Here is a 15,221-nt window from a genome sequence, read left to right as displayed (position 1 = left end):
CTTTTTTTAATACAAACCATGTCTTTCACAAGTTCAAATGATTTATTTTAATATTTACAGTGTTACAGAGTGAGAACCTACAATGGCATGTCAGGCATCCTGTTCCTGACAGCCCAGTTGAAAGTTTTAACACAAAACAGTGTCAATCGGTGTCATCATGGCTCATATGATTAGATATTTGAAGTTTCCATTAGTCCGTTTTTATTCTTTACTACTTCTAAACTGAAATTTCTATTCCAAAGTTACTGATACATTTTTTGTATTTTATTTGTAACTGAATTTGTGTCTGTTGATTACCTGATCTCTAATGGCCCCTGTCAGAATAGTGGTTTATTGAAGTCTTAAATTCTCATTTAAGGTCTGCAGTCCCAAACAGATCAACTTTGATTTGGGGTGGAAAGGTAGTTTACTAACTAGCTCCTTAAGTGTTAAGAATTAGAATGCAGTTTTTCTTTAACTGCAAGAAACAGTCAATAAAACAATCATGTTATGATATTGGCAAACTGGCATCCTAAAACTCAAGCAACTGATAAGCCAAGAAGCAAACAATTAAACGTGAGAGATAATTAGAGCTTTAGATGTAGAAAAGGTATAGAAAACCAGATGATAAAGGGTAAACCTGTGCCTTATAAGCGTGGAGCTTTTTCTCAAAGAGTTAATTCTTCTCTCCCAACAAGTGTGAATAACCTGTTCATTATGTTAATGTTTTTGTAACAATCCTTGTGGAGAATGTGTAGCTCAAGATTAAAGCAAAAAATGTGGCTTCAAAGAGACACTTGACAGATCTGTGATAGAGCCAAACAAGTCTGTAAACTTATTCTGCAAACTGTTGTTTGAGGAGTATGCATGTCAGGTGTTCAGAAATCGGAATTAATCTTCGAGTATTAGTGGCGAGCTTGCGTTAGGTGTAGTTTGCATAGAGTATATTAACTACTGCTGAACTTACTTATCGAGTTCATAAAAATATTTCACTTGTTAGGTTGTGGTGACTTTGAACTACTGGCTTGTTTATCCTAAATGACATACCATACCATTGAATCAGTCCTGCTACTGACCTTCAGCTGAGATGGTTTCTTTCAGGAAGAAAGTTTTCTTGCTGAGCAAAATTCTGACAATGCTCTACAATCTATTTAAAACATGAATGTTTATTAGTATTTGTATGCATATGATAAAAAATGCAGTTATACGTTCTTCCAATTAAGTATTCTCTAACAGTCCTAAACTCAGAGTTTGGAAAGCAAGTTTTGAGATTTTTTTTCCCCCTCACATTAGAGTCCTCGGTTGTATGTGGAAATGTTGTTTTGCCAAAGTACATCTCCCTTAAACGTTTCTCTGTCAGGTCTGTGTCATCATAGATGTTGGAAAGTCACATTATCCTGTATTTAAACTGATTATACAGATAACATTTTGAGCCACTAGCATACAGCGGATTGACCTACCAGTGAATAATGAGTACTGTTTGCTCATGAAGCGTGGCTTTGCTCCTGAAATTAAACGGGACTTTGTCATGAGGAGTTTGATCGCTGTCCGGCCTAGGTTGCGGCCTCCTGCTCGGCTTCGCTTTGCTCCTCTGCGGGGAGCTCCTTGGTGTCGGCTGGTGGCGGCGGCTGCTCGTCTCTATTCCCCTTCTCCTCCCCAGCCTCCTCCGTGTTGTTGGCCCACCGCCCCACTCTCCGGACGCCTTCGGAGACGGCAGGCGCGTTGACGCAGGGGTTGTGGTCGTAGATGACCAGCTTCAGGCCCCGGAGATGCGCCAGGCTGGGGAAGCGGCGGATCCTGTTCCTGTCCACGTCGATCACGTCCAGGAAGTGCATCTCCAGCAGCACGGGGGGGAACTCGGAGAGCAGGTTTCCCGAGAGCCAGATGCTGCGTAGCTCCTTCAGGCGGCCCAGCTCCTCGGGCAGGGAGCGCAGCTGGTTGTAGCCCAAGTGGAGGGTCTTGAGGTTGGCCAGCTGGCTGATGACCGCCGGGAGTTCGCTGAAGTAGTTGGTCTCGATCCAGAGGGCCTTGAGTTCGGTGAGCAGGCTCAGCTCCCAGGGCAGGGAGTGCAAGCGGTTGTTACCCAGGTAGAGGATGTTGAGTTGCTTCAGGCTGCACACCACTTGGGGGAGCTCTCTGAAGTGGTTGAAGTCGAGTGCCAGAATCTGCAGCTTGCTCAGCCCTTCCAGCTCTTGGGGCAGGCTCTGCAGGTGGTTGTCGCTCAGGTAGAGTTTGACCAGCTCGCTGAAGCGACACGCCAACAGAGGGAACCTGCGCAGCTGCCTCCCGCTCAGGTCGACCATGCGGTCAATGGGCATCTCCTTCAACTCCCCCACTAGGAATGCTTGGCATTTCTCAGAAGGGATAAAGGCAACCACACCTCGAATTGTGTTCCCCATCGTCGGGCCTTCAAGCCACATCCATCAGAAAATCGGCACGCAGGTTTAAAGAAGCTTGAATTTACTGGTTAACTGTTCAGTAGAAAACCACGTACCTCGTGCTTCTAGTTTTCTTCTGAAGTTACAACAACTTTACAGGGGTGAAAAAATGCTACAAAGAGAGAGTGTCCATACCTGGATAACGCCTTAGAAAAATCCCAGGAATTTCAGTGTTAATAGCTTTGACATGCTGCTTCTAGAACGTTCTGCTGTAGAAACGGAGCTCCTTGTGCAACTGAACAGAGTAACAGGCAGAGTCCCTCCTATAACGGATCGCTTTTGCAGTCTTTCTGGGGCTGTGGAATGTCTGCGATAGCTGAGGGAGTGCCGGGTGATTGTAGATTGTAGCAGCACACGCTGCTGGAGTTCAGTCACGCTCTTGCCCTTTCTGTGCTAGTGAACGGCTGGGATACCTGACATTATCAGCCCACTTAAGTGGTCCTTCTCTCTACACCAATTCCTAGAATTTGGGACATTTCCCATATACCATCTCCATTCAAAATAAACCATCTGCCTCACTCTCTTTGCAGATGGTTAAACGTACTGGGGCTTGAGCAAACTCTTTCCGAAGTAGTAATTCATACAGGGCCGGAAGCATAAGTTTAAGAATGAACAACACTGAAAATGAAGAACATAGTTTTTTCTTTCTTATCATGGTCTTAAAATAGCTTCTCCCAAGCCGGTCGGAGTTGAAAAGGCCTGGACTGGGGCGCCTGCAGTTTGTCAGCCCATCGTGAAAGAAAATGAAGTTGTCTGTTTATTTTACAAATTTCAGGAGATATCGGGCTGCTCTAAATCTTCTCCTGTGTGTAAACACAGGCTGCTGAGGTGCTTTCCTGGTGAAAACAGCTTTACAATAAGGAAACTCAAACTGTACAGCAGTGACAGAGACTGAATACTGAGCACTGATCCCTTTAATTCAAGAACCTGGAAAAACAATGTTTTTTCCAGATAAGAAAATATTTCGTTACATTAAGAGACCGAGAGAGAAAATCCAGGGAACCAGGCACCATGCCATTAATGTTAAATTTAGATAAAAGAGTTGTCTGCTTAGACCAGGGTGCTCATTTCAAGTACTGTGCTCAGTAAACACAACTCTGTGTAGTGAGACTGGGGCGTCAGCACTACTAGATTGTGAAAGATTATGCAAACATAGCTGCATCACCAACATAAGGGTAAAATACTTATAGTGACAACCAGATTTATTCCTAACCCTAATTAAATACTGTATGAACAAAAACAAATCCCTGCCAGAGGAAGATTTACAAAAACATAGCTAGAGGGGAAGATATAAATGCGACTCTTGAATTTTCTGGACTTAAATTAATGACAAATATGGTCTTGTTTTGTGCAATGCTGTTAAGGTTACTGTGTAACATTTTTAGATTTTTCTAAACATGAAATATTATCCAATCTGTATACCTTTTTGGAATTTTATGGTTTACAAATCCCATTTCATATGAATATATTTGAAGTGCATTGTATATTATCCCTTATTAATTCAATAAGATCTGTAGGACATTTCAGATTCAGACTGAATTTTTTTTTATTTTTTAAACACTGAAGCCAACTTTGATCTCTCTCATATCTGGACACAGCTAGAGAGGTATCTCATTAGCTGCTGTTACGTCTCTGGGTTAACAAGGTGTTCAGAGAACCGCTATAGGATACTTGATGTACTGTATGCACCTTGGTTCCTAGAAAAGCAATTCCATTTGTTCTTCTCTTTCTAAGGAATAGAATTCAGCCCTTAAGCTCAGGATTTCCTACGTCTTAGACTTCCAATTCCATTTAACCTGGAAATGTCTGTCAATCAGTTATGTGGTTAATTAACTGTCAGAACAGTTTGGTTAAAATGACCAAAACACTGTGTGGGATAAAGTCCAAATTTATTTTAAGGACCTTAACTATGCTAGTCTCTGTTAGTTATTACAATATTATACCATGTTTACCACAGTATTTACATACCTGGTTGCAACTGTTCAACAATTAAAATACAAGAGGGTTACCTGATTTGATTTTAAAAGTCTATAATTCAGATTAAGAACATAAAAAGGTTCAGATTATATTGCCCATTTCGTATTGTGTAGGATCTACAGTATCTTGAAATTCACCAAGGTATTGGCTCCAGCAACATGGCTTGCTCCATACACCCACAACCCTTTAGGTAAAGAGCTGCCTCCTGTTCTCCGTTTTAAATGTGCTCCCACCTAGTTCCCACTTGTGCCCTTTGGCTCATGTTTCACTGCTCATTCCAATGAAATCCGCTAGGTTGAATTTTGAGTTGATTACGTTGGTTAACATCCTGCTCCCAGAGATGTATTACTACAGCTGAACAGAAGAGTTTTTGAAATTGTGTCAAAGTCTGAACTGAATCTTGGCCCATAAACATTATGCATATTTCAGTTACAAAATCTATTTCTTTTATGTGCAACAAAATATTCCCTCCATTAGCTATTCCTGTTTTTGCCATTGACTTGTCTTTCATCTAGTGCTGACTGTATATTGATTTTGACGTACCAGTACATTCCTTGTTTTTCTAACTTGCTCGAATAAAAAAGAACAGGTGTACACTTCCAATGACTGACTTTTTCACATTTGTTCTATTAGGGTTTGCAGGGATTCCTTTCTTGAAAGCGATAAATCCTTTTTAAAAATGAAGCAGAACCTTTAATTTATCCACCGAGTCCCAAGAATTGATTGAATATCAAAGTGCTGTGCTGTCATTTGAGTCAGGTGCAGATAAAGTGGTATTCCCTGGTCCTAATTAAGACTTAATGCAACACTAATTTTAAGTTTCTTCTATATTTTAGCCCAGGCACACAAACCAGCTCCTGGGATTCTTCAGAGCAGAAATTCTCACTTTTGGTTTTTGTGCACTGTAGCATCTAGCTGTTTTTATCCTAGTTGGGACACTGTTCCTTAATTCAGCTATTACTTTGATTACACCTTTTTAATTGTTCTTCACATTTCAGGTTGCTGACAGGAAGTTACAGGTAAGTAGCTCATACAGCTGCACAGCTAAAAGCAAAGTTGGTCTCTTTCACAAATTGTCAGTTACACCTGGGGTTTAATTAATCGGAGTTCAGCTTGAGCAAAGCATAGCACGTAGTAGAGGACCTGAACTACGATGTCTTTTCACAGGGAGTAATGTGCGGCTTCAACCTATTTAACTAGTTAAACTCTAATAGCGTTCAGCCTGTCTGGCCAAAATAGACAGTTAAAAGTAACTGAAGTGCAGCAGGTGGCTTAAAAAGGTGAGTGTTTATTTACAGGGAAGAAACAAGTTTACCTGTATGTCTTGTTCCCACAGAACTGTGTTAATTGAGTAACATACTGATGTGGTCCTGCTTGTCTATTAAGTTGTCTTTTGTAAGAGGACTTCAGTTTAAGCCATCAGATTGCTGATGTTTCAACTGAATGACCCAGTACTCCACTCTGAGTTGGAGCATAGTTAAATTACAAATTTCAGCTGCTGGTGTTTTATTTCTTTTCACTGATGTGTTTATATAGTTAATGGTGGTCAGTGTCAAAGTCACCGCAGGGATGGTGAGGTCACATTTTAGTGACATTGGAAGGTGAACAAGGAACATGACTCTTGTTTTTCAGAAGCTGGATTTGTTTTTCATTTATGACTATTAAAAAAAAAAACCCAATTGTGATTAGGACCTCACAAAGGGGGTGATTCTGAAATGCTGCAGTTGAGCAGATGAGCTGTAGATAATTTACCAAATGTTTGATTAATGAAATAGGCAGAGTGTGCTTGGACTCATTGTGAGGTCGAATTGCCCCAGGTGTGCATGAACGCTTGCTATGACAAACACCGGCTCTTACAGCAGGGCAGCAGTGGCCTCCTTCTCCATTTAACTGTACGCATTCCAGAGTGATGCTAGTTATAAAGTGCATTTTATCATTTATCCAGGGTGGCTTGCACCACACAGATATTTGAAATTAAGTACAAAGGAGATGATAAATATGGTAACATGCAAGTTCAATAATATGACAATAGGATTAGCAGAAAGTGCAACAAGGAACAAAAATAAATTAATAGAGTGGTATAAACTGAAATTATATCAAAGATGTACAGACAAAGCAATAATCTAAAATCCAATTGGTATGTGTGTCATGGTTATAGCCAATAAGAGAAATTATGAAAGGACATACTCCTGAGGAACAGCAGTGGAGAAGAGCAAGCAGGCAGTTGGGCAGAAGAGCTGGGAGAGATAAGAGGGTACAGACCGACAGGAGTGGGATGTTTTTGAGAGCAAAGTCTTTTGAATCGAGTAGGATTAGGATTGTGTGGCAAAATAGGGAGCATGCAGAGAGATTGGCGGAGTGCGATTGAAGACAAGACACTTGGCAGAATTCTGGCTGAGCCAGGGTGAGCAGATTGCATTAACAAGGGAGGTGAGCCAACAGAGATCTACAATATTACAGGAGGGAGAGTACCAGGCCTCGAATTTTATTTGAAACATAGCTGTAATGTAATGCACTGTAGCATAGGTGAATGGTCAAAGGCACTTCAGCCACCAATAATTCATAGTAATGGAATATGGGTCAAAGTGTTAATCTGGTCCTAAAGGTTACAACTTGCCTAATGTGTGTGGCCATCCATAACCAAAGAGTTAAAAATCACAATATCAAAACAAGTGGACAAAAGGCTATAATACAGTACAACAGAAGGCCATTCACCCTCACCTCCTTTCCTTAATGTGACTTTATCTGGTACCTGTGGAATTCTAACTGGACAGATTGGATTCAGGATATGTATTTGTTGAGCAAAAAATGTTTAAAATGGAGTGGGCTGGCTGAGCTGAAGTGCCTCCTTTGTAATATGTGTCCAGGGGTCAGTGGGCATGTGATGGTCTCCACGCAGATGCCTGCATGTTCACCCACACCAACTCTTGCACTCCTGTGTCTAAATTGCACTGCATGGCACATACCAACGTTATTTGTAACCATCTGACATTTTAGGTAAGTGTTGTTATAGCAGTATTAGTGTGCTATTACAGTGGATAAGTGGTGTCACTGTAAAAGGTCCAGCTGGCGTTATGACCCGACATTGGGCCTACACCTCCCAGAGGTGCTCGGGCTCCTGCACCCACACCGAAGCAACGCGCACGCTTCAAGCCAGCGCTGTGGACTGCGCCAGGTCGGGAAGGGTTAAGCGCTGTGTGGACGCAGTCTGCAGGTGCAGTCTGACCTGAAACCCTGTGCCCGCGCTGCTGACCCTCAGAGTCACCGCGACAGAGCCAGGCAGACGGCCTTGCTTCAGGGCTCAGACCCCGCGATGAAGTGGATTGTGGTGACGCTCCTGTGCGCTCAGGCGGCTGAGTGTTTAACAAGGTAAGTCAACTCTCTGCTGCTGGCGGTTCTTTTAATGCAATACTTACCAGGACAGTGGAGCACCCTGGTTCATCCTTCCTGCAGTATAAAAACGAATGTGTTTGCTGTGCACCTCTGTCCACTTCAGTGCTTTAGCAATTTACTTTTGTCTGTACATCCTTAATTTCACTCTAGCCTAGTTGATTAGATCAAATCGAATTCCTCCAACAGGCTTACGGTATCTATATCTGCGGCTTTATCGAGCTTCCTTGAATGGTCCAGAACACATTTTATACGATAGTAACTTTTTTGCTATGGTTAATAAACATGTTTGGGTTCTATCCAGTGTAAAAAGGTTTACATTTAATGTGTACAGATCAATATATTCTTTTTTTGTTTGTTTTTGCTGGTGAAAGATTCAGTTCTTTTCTAACCACCGATAGAAAAAAACAACACCAGCAGGAAAATGGCAAAAAAAAATCGTTTTCCAGAAAAGGTAGGTAGCGTGTATTTGAATCATTTTGTTACTTTTCCACACATGGGAAAATATTAAGAACTGAAACAACAACTAACTGTAGTAAAGAAACACTGATACTTTCTGCATTCCCCAAGGATGATAAGATGTTTCACGGAGGTGGGTGCATAAAGTACCATATCGCAATCTTACTTTCCAATTCAGGGAGGAAAGCAATATCTACATCTACTGAAGCAAGGAAAATCTTCACTTGTTTGCACTGGTCATAGGAAAAGCCGATTATAAGGAAAAGCTTATAACACTGACCTGTTTCTTCCTGTTTAGACTCCTGGGAACAGCTTTTGTTACATACTGTAGGTCTTTAGCGGGGGTCTGGCTGGATTTATAGGTAGTTATCAAATCATCACATTCTGAAGACCTGAAACAATTTTGCTGCAACCAGTTCGATGTGTGTAATTTGTAATTTAGAGATCACATGTGGGAAATCTGAAAGCCCTTCAGAAATATATACAGTAGTGATTCTATTGATTTCCAACATTTAGCATATTTGATGGTAAATTACAGAAAGTGAAATAAACAACCTCAGATGCACCTAAAATGCCTTTTATTTTGTATATGATTTTTTTTAAAATGACATTTGTAGTCCAGCAGTGAATAGTGGATGAGAGGTGCTTGATTACACACAGAAACAATTATTTAGTGAGGGATTGTAAATTGTGTTCCCTACCAATGCAATTAAATTGTAATTTCCTTTGATGAGGTAGCAAAGATGTTGCTAGTATGGCACAACAAGCATTGGTATTTTTAAGAAATAAAGCTTGACTGGGGATCTCTAGAATTGTATATAATATTATCTGTTGAGTAGGCGGGGCACAGTGACACAGGGGTTAGCATTGCTACCTTGGGTTCCTGGGTTCGATTCCGGGCCTGGGGTGATCTGTGTGGAAACTGTATGTTCTCTCTGCATTCACATGGGTTTCCTCCCACAGTCTAAAGACATGCTGGTAGATGAACTGGTTTCTGGAGAATGAGCTTGGCATTATGGAGTCCAATCAATTTCACAGCTATTATATGGAGGAATGATGTGTGAAACCTAATTTTTCTAGTAAGCTAAACCGCTGCTATTTCCATTAAACTGTTTCGACTAAAACTAAGCATTTGTGCCGGTATAGGACAACTAAGGTATCATTTTGTTTTGGTTAATCTTGTTACTCCTTATACAACAGTAAGTGTATTACTCCCACCACATGACTAGAGAACACACGCCTTTTTTTTTCCAGGATACCCCTGAAACGCTTCTCATCGGTGAGACAGGAGCTCCGGGCGACTCAGCAGCTGGAGAACTACCTGAGGGATCACCAGCCAGATGTCTTTGCCAGGAAGTACTCGCAGTGCTACCCTCCTGGACTGCCGTCTTCCACCCTCCAAAGCACCAAAGAGAGCCTCTACAACTTCTTGGATGTATGCTCACGTCGAGAAGACTAAACCATTCAAGACTTGGCTGTAGCAATATAATTGTTTGGGTTTTTTTTCTTGTTGCAGTTCTTTAATGACACTGGTTAAGCCAGGACCAAACCGAACCATCTTCTTTGCATGCAAATTTTAAATGGTATAGCGTTGAATTGTGGAATCAGATTCCACGGCACATTACAGTAGTATTGCTTCTTAATTTGTGGTGACATCTAGTGGAGTATTCTGGCAAATACAATACTAAAGGATACCGTTCGTCTGTAGCCAATCTAAATACAATATTGTGGTTGAATACCTTAATATTAGTACACTAGTGGATGTCTGCAATGAAATGAAACAACAATAGACTATTTTAGATAAATGCACCTTGTATGTATTAATTACAGTCAGAATAACCATTTTTCTATTTCATTGCATTTTGAAGGCCCAATATTATGGAGAAGTGAGTCTTGGGACTCCGCCTCAGAATTTTACCGTGGTTTTCGATACTGGCTCATCTAACCTCTGGGTTCCTTCACTGTATTGCATCAGCGAAGCTTGCAGTAAGTAAAGCTTGGACACAAAACCCGTCGAACTAAATATATATACTTTTTCCATTAAAACAATGTCCACTACAGGATTAGAAACCCATGTTTCTTCAATATAGATGTTTAATTCCGCCTCGCGCACATTAGACGTGATTTAATTTGCATTTATATTTATCTAAGACATTTAATTTCATCTGCTACTCCGAATGCTTTACCCGAATGCAATGAAACACGAACCAGAGGACATAAGTCGAATTTTCGTGGCGATGCATTTAAAACCACCAATAGGAAGCACGTCTTTACACAAAGGATTGTGGGAGGAAGAAATGGGCTACCCAGCCAGCCGGCTGTTGAAGGTGATGTCCTGGAGCCCTTCAAGAACTCTTTATTAACTACCAAACGAGCTACATGGGCTGAATATCGTTTCTAACCATTCTTGTGTTCTCATGAACATAATAGATTTCAAAGAGGCAGCTTATCACTGCCAAGAGCTCTGTAACAAATGCACCCCCTCCAACAGCTTCATGAAATTAATTAACCAAATAACTGAATAATAAATTAACCTTCCTATTGAGAGGACTTATAACTGGGCATTGGTCAAGTAAGATGTGCAGAGCAGACTGGGGTTTGGTACAGTCTACCAGAGAAGTCCTTCTGAAGAGACCTTTTTAAAGCAGAGTTTTTTTTCCTTGCTTTAGGAATTGCAATATTTAACCTACAGCGTGCCTTGGGCTAGTCCTGTTTTTTTTTTTGCTTTGTTTTTAACCGTTCTCTGTGCAAGGACCAATACAAATGAGGTTGCAATAAGGCACAAACTTAATGATCTCTTAGACTGACATCTATCTAGGTGGCTTTAATGTGCTCTTCACTGCTGCTTAGTCTTGGAGACAAACCCACAAAACGTGGCACCTGACACCGAAAACATGATGTCACTTCTTGCCGTTAGTATAGTTGGGGATTTCACAAAATCACCCTCAGTCCTGCAGGGTTAAACGCGTCTTGTATTTTTCTTTTCAGGTACGCACCGCAAGTTCAAGTCCTTCAAGTCAAGCACGTATGTTGCCGATGGGACGATCTTTTCCATTCAGTACGGGTCAGGACAGCTTGTAGGAGTGGTGTCTAAAGACCAGTTAAAGGTAACTCCTGTATTGGCGAACGTCTTACGTTTGAAACATGTGTCATTGAGCTCGCAGCTGCACTAACACATACGTCGATTCTATTATTTTATAAAGTGTCTGACAATTTATCTGGTTACCGATGCAAACCCACACCTGCAAAATCAACATAAAACGCAGGACGTCTCAACCTTTCTGGGTTTGTTGGGATTGTTTATTATTTGTGAAATCATGTTTGCTGGAGTTTATTTTGGCGGAGATCGCGGCAGGCAATGTGGTCTCTCTGATAACTGTTCGTGTATCTCTTTACCCCGGAGATTGGCCATATAGCTGTGAGCGGTCAGGAGTTCGGGGAGTCGGTGTTCGAGCCTGGCTTCACCTTTGCCCTGGCGCAGTTCGATGGGGTTCTGGGACTGGGCTACCCCTCGCTCGCTGAAGGGGGCAGCACTCCCGTGTTTGACAATTTGGTGGCACAGAAGCAGGTGACGAGCCCTGTATTTTCCTTCTATCTCAGCAGGTTGGTGTTCATCTTCACTTCTTTCTCGTCTCCTATTAAACAGGCAGTGCTGGAGGGAAAAAAAAAACAACACTTTACCTGGTCGCTTTGTTTATCCATCCACATTGTTTGTTTTTTCCTAATGAGTGACGTGTTTAGTCTTGGATGCTAAAAACAGAGAGAGATGCTGCAGTGCTCTGTAGTTCACTGAAGCACAAAACTGCCATCAGAGAAACAAAAACCTTAATCTCGTAATTATGAGAGAGTACAATCTTGCGTACTGTATCATCACGAGACAGCACAATTTGTCATGCAGTAACTACATCGACTTTCAGTTTAAAGCCGTGGAATCGATTGCACGATGCGCTCTTGTTAAGACACACGCGACTGTCCTTATGGTGATGGTTGTGTTCAGTTAGGCACAAATTGTAACGTCATTGGAAATAATCCCCCGTGGAAAGTGCGTCCGTTTAATTCTGCAGCGCTCGACACTCGAAATTTCACAGTTCCAGCTGACTAGGTGCTGTCAATGCACAATGTAACAGGCTGTTCATACGCTGAAATGGTAATTTCTGTTCCGTATTTACGAGATCATTTTGTCGTTATAACGAAATTTAAAGTAAAGTTTTTTTTTCCCATTGATTAGCAGCAATGCGCTCCCGTCGCAGTTAAATGTCTATCTGCAATTACAGAAGTTGCGACCTAGAGATTTACGCATAAAGCTGTGCTGTGAGAGGAAGGTCTGCAAGTCTGAATGTGTTTCTGGTTCCAGACGGAAAGAAGATGAGGTGGGAGGAGAGCTGCTACTGGGGGGCATTGATGAGTCTCTGTACAAGGGCTCCATTAACTGGGTCCCACTGACTGAGAAAACCTACTGGCAGATCAAAGTGGACAAGTAAGCCTGTTTTATTTTTTAAATTATCTTTATAACCGTTTAAATACAACTACTGAAAACTCAAGGATCCTGCCTTCATTTCTTGTTGATTTTTCAATGTTCTGACTGGTTATGGTGCAGTGCTGGAATGAAATTCAAAAAGGGCTTTTAAAGGGAGAGTGCATTGTTGGTTCCCCTGAACAGCTATTGTAGATTCCTGAAAGGAAAGAATAAGCTCTCTTTGCTTGCTTAAAGTAGTTTAAAAAACAATTAAACCCGTTAAACCGAACAGCATAACCACAGTAAAAGCTGAAACTCTGGTGTGTTCTATAAATGTTGGGATCGTTCAGCAGCATGCACTTTATTGAGAACATAAGCCAAGCCTGTTTCATGATCATCAACTTGGATCAGTTATGCGCTGCCCTTCAGTTCAGTACTTGCTGTCCGTTCTCTTCAGTGTGAAAATCCAGGGTCATGTGGCCTTTTGCTCTACTGGCTGCCAGGCGATTGTGGACACGGGCACCTCCCTCATCACTGGTCCCACAGTGGACATCCTGGCCCTGCAGCAGCACATTGGAGCCACTCCATCGCAGCTGGGCGAGGTGAGGGTGACGGGAGAGCTCTCGTCATGTTCACTGCCCTCTCGGGGAAAGCCTGTTTGTTTTTATTATGAACCCCCCGTGAACCGAGTGGAACGTTTGCTTTGTATTCCACAGTGAATTTTACAACAAAGGCCAGACAATGTAAAAAGTTCTGTTTTGGGTTTTTTTTTAATCTTTCAGTACTTAGTTGACTGTGCGAGACTGTCCAGCCTGCCCTTAGTGGAATTCACCATCCATGAGGTGGTGTATAAGTTGTCTGCTAACTCGTACGTGAGAAAGGTAGGCACCTCTGTACAGCCAGACTTTATTATTTCCCTGTAGTTATCATAGCAAAGGTGCTCATGTTTTTTTAAGAGCTCCGGATCTACAGAAAATGTGGCATAATTCTGTCTTTTTAAAAAACAAAAATTCAAATAAGATCACGTGCGAAGGCCAGACCACGTGCGCTTGTGTCTAAGTGTGTCATGTCCTGTTCCTGGCTTGCTGCTGGGTGGCGCATCTGAGCTGTGGCCTTTCTTTGAAGGAAACTTTGGGAGGAAGAGAGTTGTGCTTCAGTGGATTCCAGGCTATAGACATCAAAACCTCCTCTGGTCCTCTCTGGATCCTGGGGGATGTCTTCATTTCGGAGTTCTACAGCATCTTTGACCGAGGGAATGACCGGGTGGGGTTTGCCAAAGCCTGGCATGGCAGTCGTCTGAGGGTGTAGGCCCTGCCAAGGAGAGCTGCCCTCTCCTGATTGAGAGAGAGCCGTGCTAAACTGTGACAACTTCAGCCAGGTTAATAAATTCAGATGAACATGCTTTTTCCTGTGTCTTCCTTGACTGACCTCCTCTACTTTCTCAAATATGTGTATTTTTTAGATGTAGCTACTGTATGTGCATTTTAGGTAGAGCCAAGCTAGAAGCCATATCACCCTGTAACTCATAGCTGACAACCCCCTGCTGGTCAGCAGGTGTGAGCCTGGTCACTACCTGGATGGGAGACCTGGGAAAAACTGAGATTGGTGCTTGAAGTGGTATTAGTGGGGCCAGCAGGGGGTGCTCTCCCTGCAGTCCATGTGGGTCCTAATGCTCCAGTATAGTGACGGGGACACACTGTAAAAAGGTGCCGTTCTTCACATGAGACGTAAAACTGAGGTCCTGACTCTCTGTGGTCATTTAAAATCCCAGGGGTGTCCTGGCCAAATTTCCCATTTGGCCCTGGCCAATCATGGCCTCCTAATAACATCTATGAATTGGTTTCATCACTCTGTTTTCCTCCCCACTGAGAGCTGGTGTGTGGTGAGCAGACAGACGCACTATGGCTGCTGTTGCATCATCCAGGTGGGGGCTGAATATTGGTGGTGGTGGAGGGGAGTCCACATTACCTTTAAAGTGCTTTGAGTGGAGTGTCCAGAAAAGAGCTATATAAGTGTAAGGAATTTAGTATTTTAATGTACATTTTGAATTGTTACCCTTACTTGTACATCAATTTGACACTTTCTGTTAAAAAAGCAGGGGTACATTTTCTTATGGTTTGTGCTACAGTAGTGTACGTGGATTCTAAATGATTCTAAATGTGCAAAAATATTAATGTTAAGATGTCATCCAGCTGTCTAAATTTATTTTTGTCATTTCAAAGGGTGTGGGAAAGAGACGAGTCTTACTCATATTGTAGTACAACACATACTGTATTTAGAGGAATCTAGAGGATCAAACTTTAGTCTCTGTGTATGAGAACCCCCTCTTGTGGTGATTCTGTATAAAACGTTTGTACTCTGATATTTTGGAGAATAAAGGTTATTCTACTTCCTTTGAAATAGGCTACAATAACTTCATCTATAATATTTAGTTTAGCATCATAAACATTTTGGAAAGCTTTTTTTTCTGCCCTTCCACCATCCCCCCCAGGTTTGGAGGACATTTGTATTATTAAATGTTT

General features: G+C 41.9%; 2 protein-coding genes across 4 annotated transcripts; one reads left to right on the top strand and one right to left on the bottom strand.

Moving 5' to 3' along the window:
* Positions 1-23: 23 nt before the first annotated feature.
* On the bottom strand, positions 24-2,726 carry lrrc10 (leucine rich repeat containing 10). Its single transcript, XM_015352903.2, has one exon. It carries the CDS (start codon positions 2,397-2,399, stop codon positions 1,533-1,535), a length of 867 nt encoding a protein of 288 aa, XP_015208389.2. The 5' UTR covers positions 2,400-2,726; the 3' UTR covers positions 24-1,532.
* A 2,518-nt stretch (positions 2,727-5,244) lies between these two features.
* nots (nothepsin) lies at positions 5,245-14,101 on the top strand. 3 transcript variants are annotated; one of them, XM_006633582.3, is made up of 10 exons: positions 5,245-5,413; positions 7,654-7,763; positions 9,498-9,678; positions 10,112-10,229; positions 11,232-11,350; positions 11,647-11,846; positions 12,598-12,720; positions 13,157-13,301; positions 13,482-13,580; positions 13,825-14,101. In XM_006633582.3, exons 2-10 carry the CDS (start codon positions 7,708-7,710, stop codon positions 14,005-14,007), a joined length of 1,224 nt encoding a protein of 407 aa, XP_006633645.1. In that variant the 5' UTR covers positions 5,245-5,413; positions 7,654-7,707; the 3' UTR covers positions 14,008-14,101. The 3 variants fall into 3 exon arrangements, with proteins under 3 accessions (XP_006633645.1, XP_015208183.1, XP_015208184.1); XM_015352697.2 differs by lacking the exon at positions 5,245-5,413 and adding an exon at positions 5,463-5,674; XM_015352698.2 differs by lacking the exon at positions 5,245-5,413 and adding an exon at positions 5,463-5,674 and having other exon boundaries at positions 7,602-7,763.
* The last annotated feature ends 1,120 nt before the right edge of the window (positions 14,102-15,221 follow it).

This window comes from Lepisosteus oculatus, chromosome 7 (genome assembly GCF_040954835.1).
Source record: "Lepisosteus oculatus isolate fLepOcu1 chromosome 7, fLepOcu1.hap2, whole genome shotgun sequence".
NCBI lineage: Eukaryota > Metazoa > Chordata > Actinopteri > Semionotiformes > Lepisosteidae > Lepisosteus > Lepisosteus oculatus.
Note: the sequence above shows the minus strand (reverse complement) of the source record. Positions and strands in the feature narration are given on the sequence as shown.

What these genes read in the sequence shown, in the direction of transcription:
- lrrc10 (XM_015352903.2), bottom strand. Translation starts at nt 2,399, where the DNA reads ATGTGGCTTGAAGGCCCGACGATGGGGAACACAATTCGAGGTGTGGTT.
- nots (XM_006633582.3), top strand. Translation starts at nt 7,708, where the DNA reads ATGAAGTGGATTGTGGTGACGCTCCTGTGCGCTCAGGCGGCTGAGTGT. An exon ending in TGTCTAAAGACCAGTTAAAG is followed by an intron (nt 11,351 to 11,646) that starts GTAACTCCTGTA and finishes TTTACCCCGGAG; the next exon opens with ATTGGCCATATAGCTGTGAG. An exon ending in CTAACTCGTACGTGAGAAAG is followed by an intron (nt 13,581 to 13,824) that starts GTAGGCACCTCT and finishes CTTTCTTTGAAG; the next exon opens with GAAACTTTGGGAGGAAGAGA.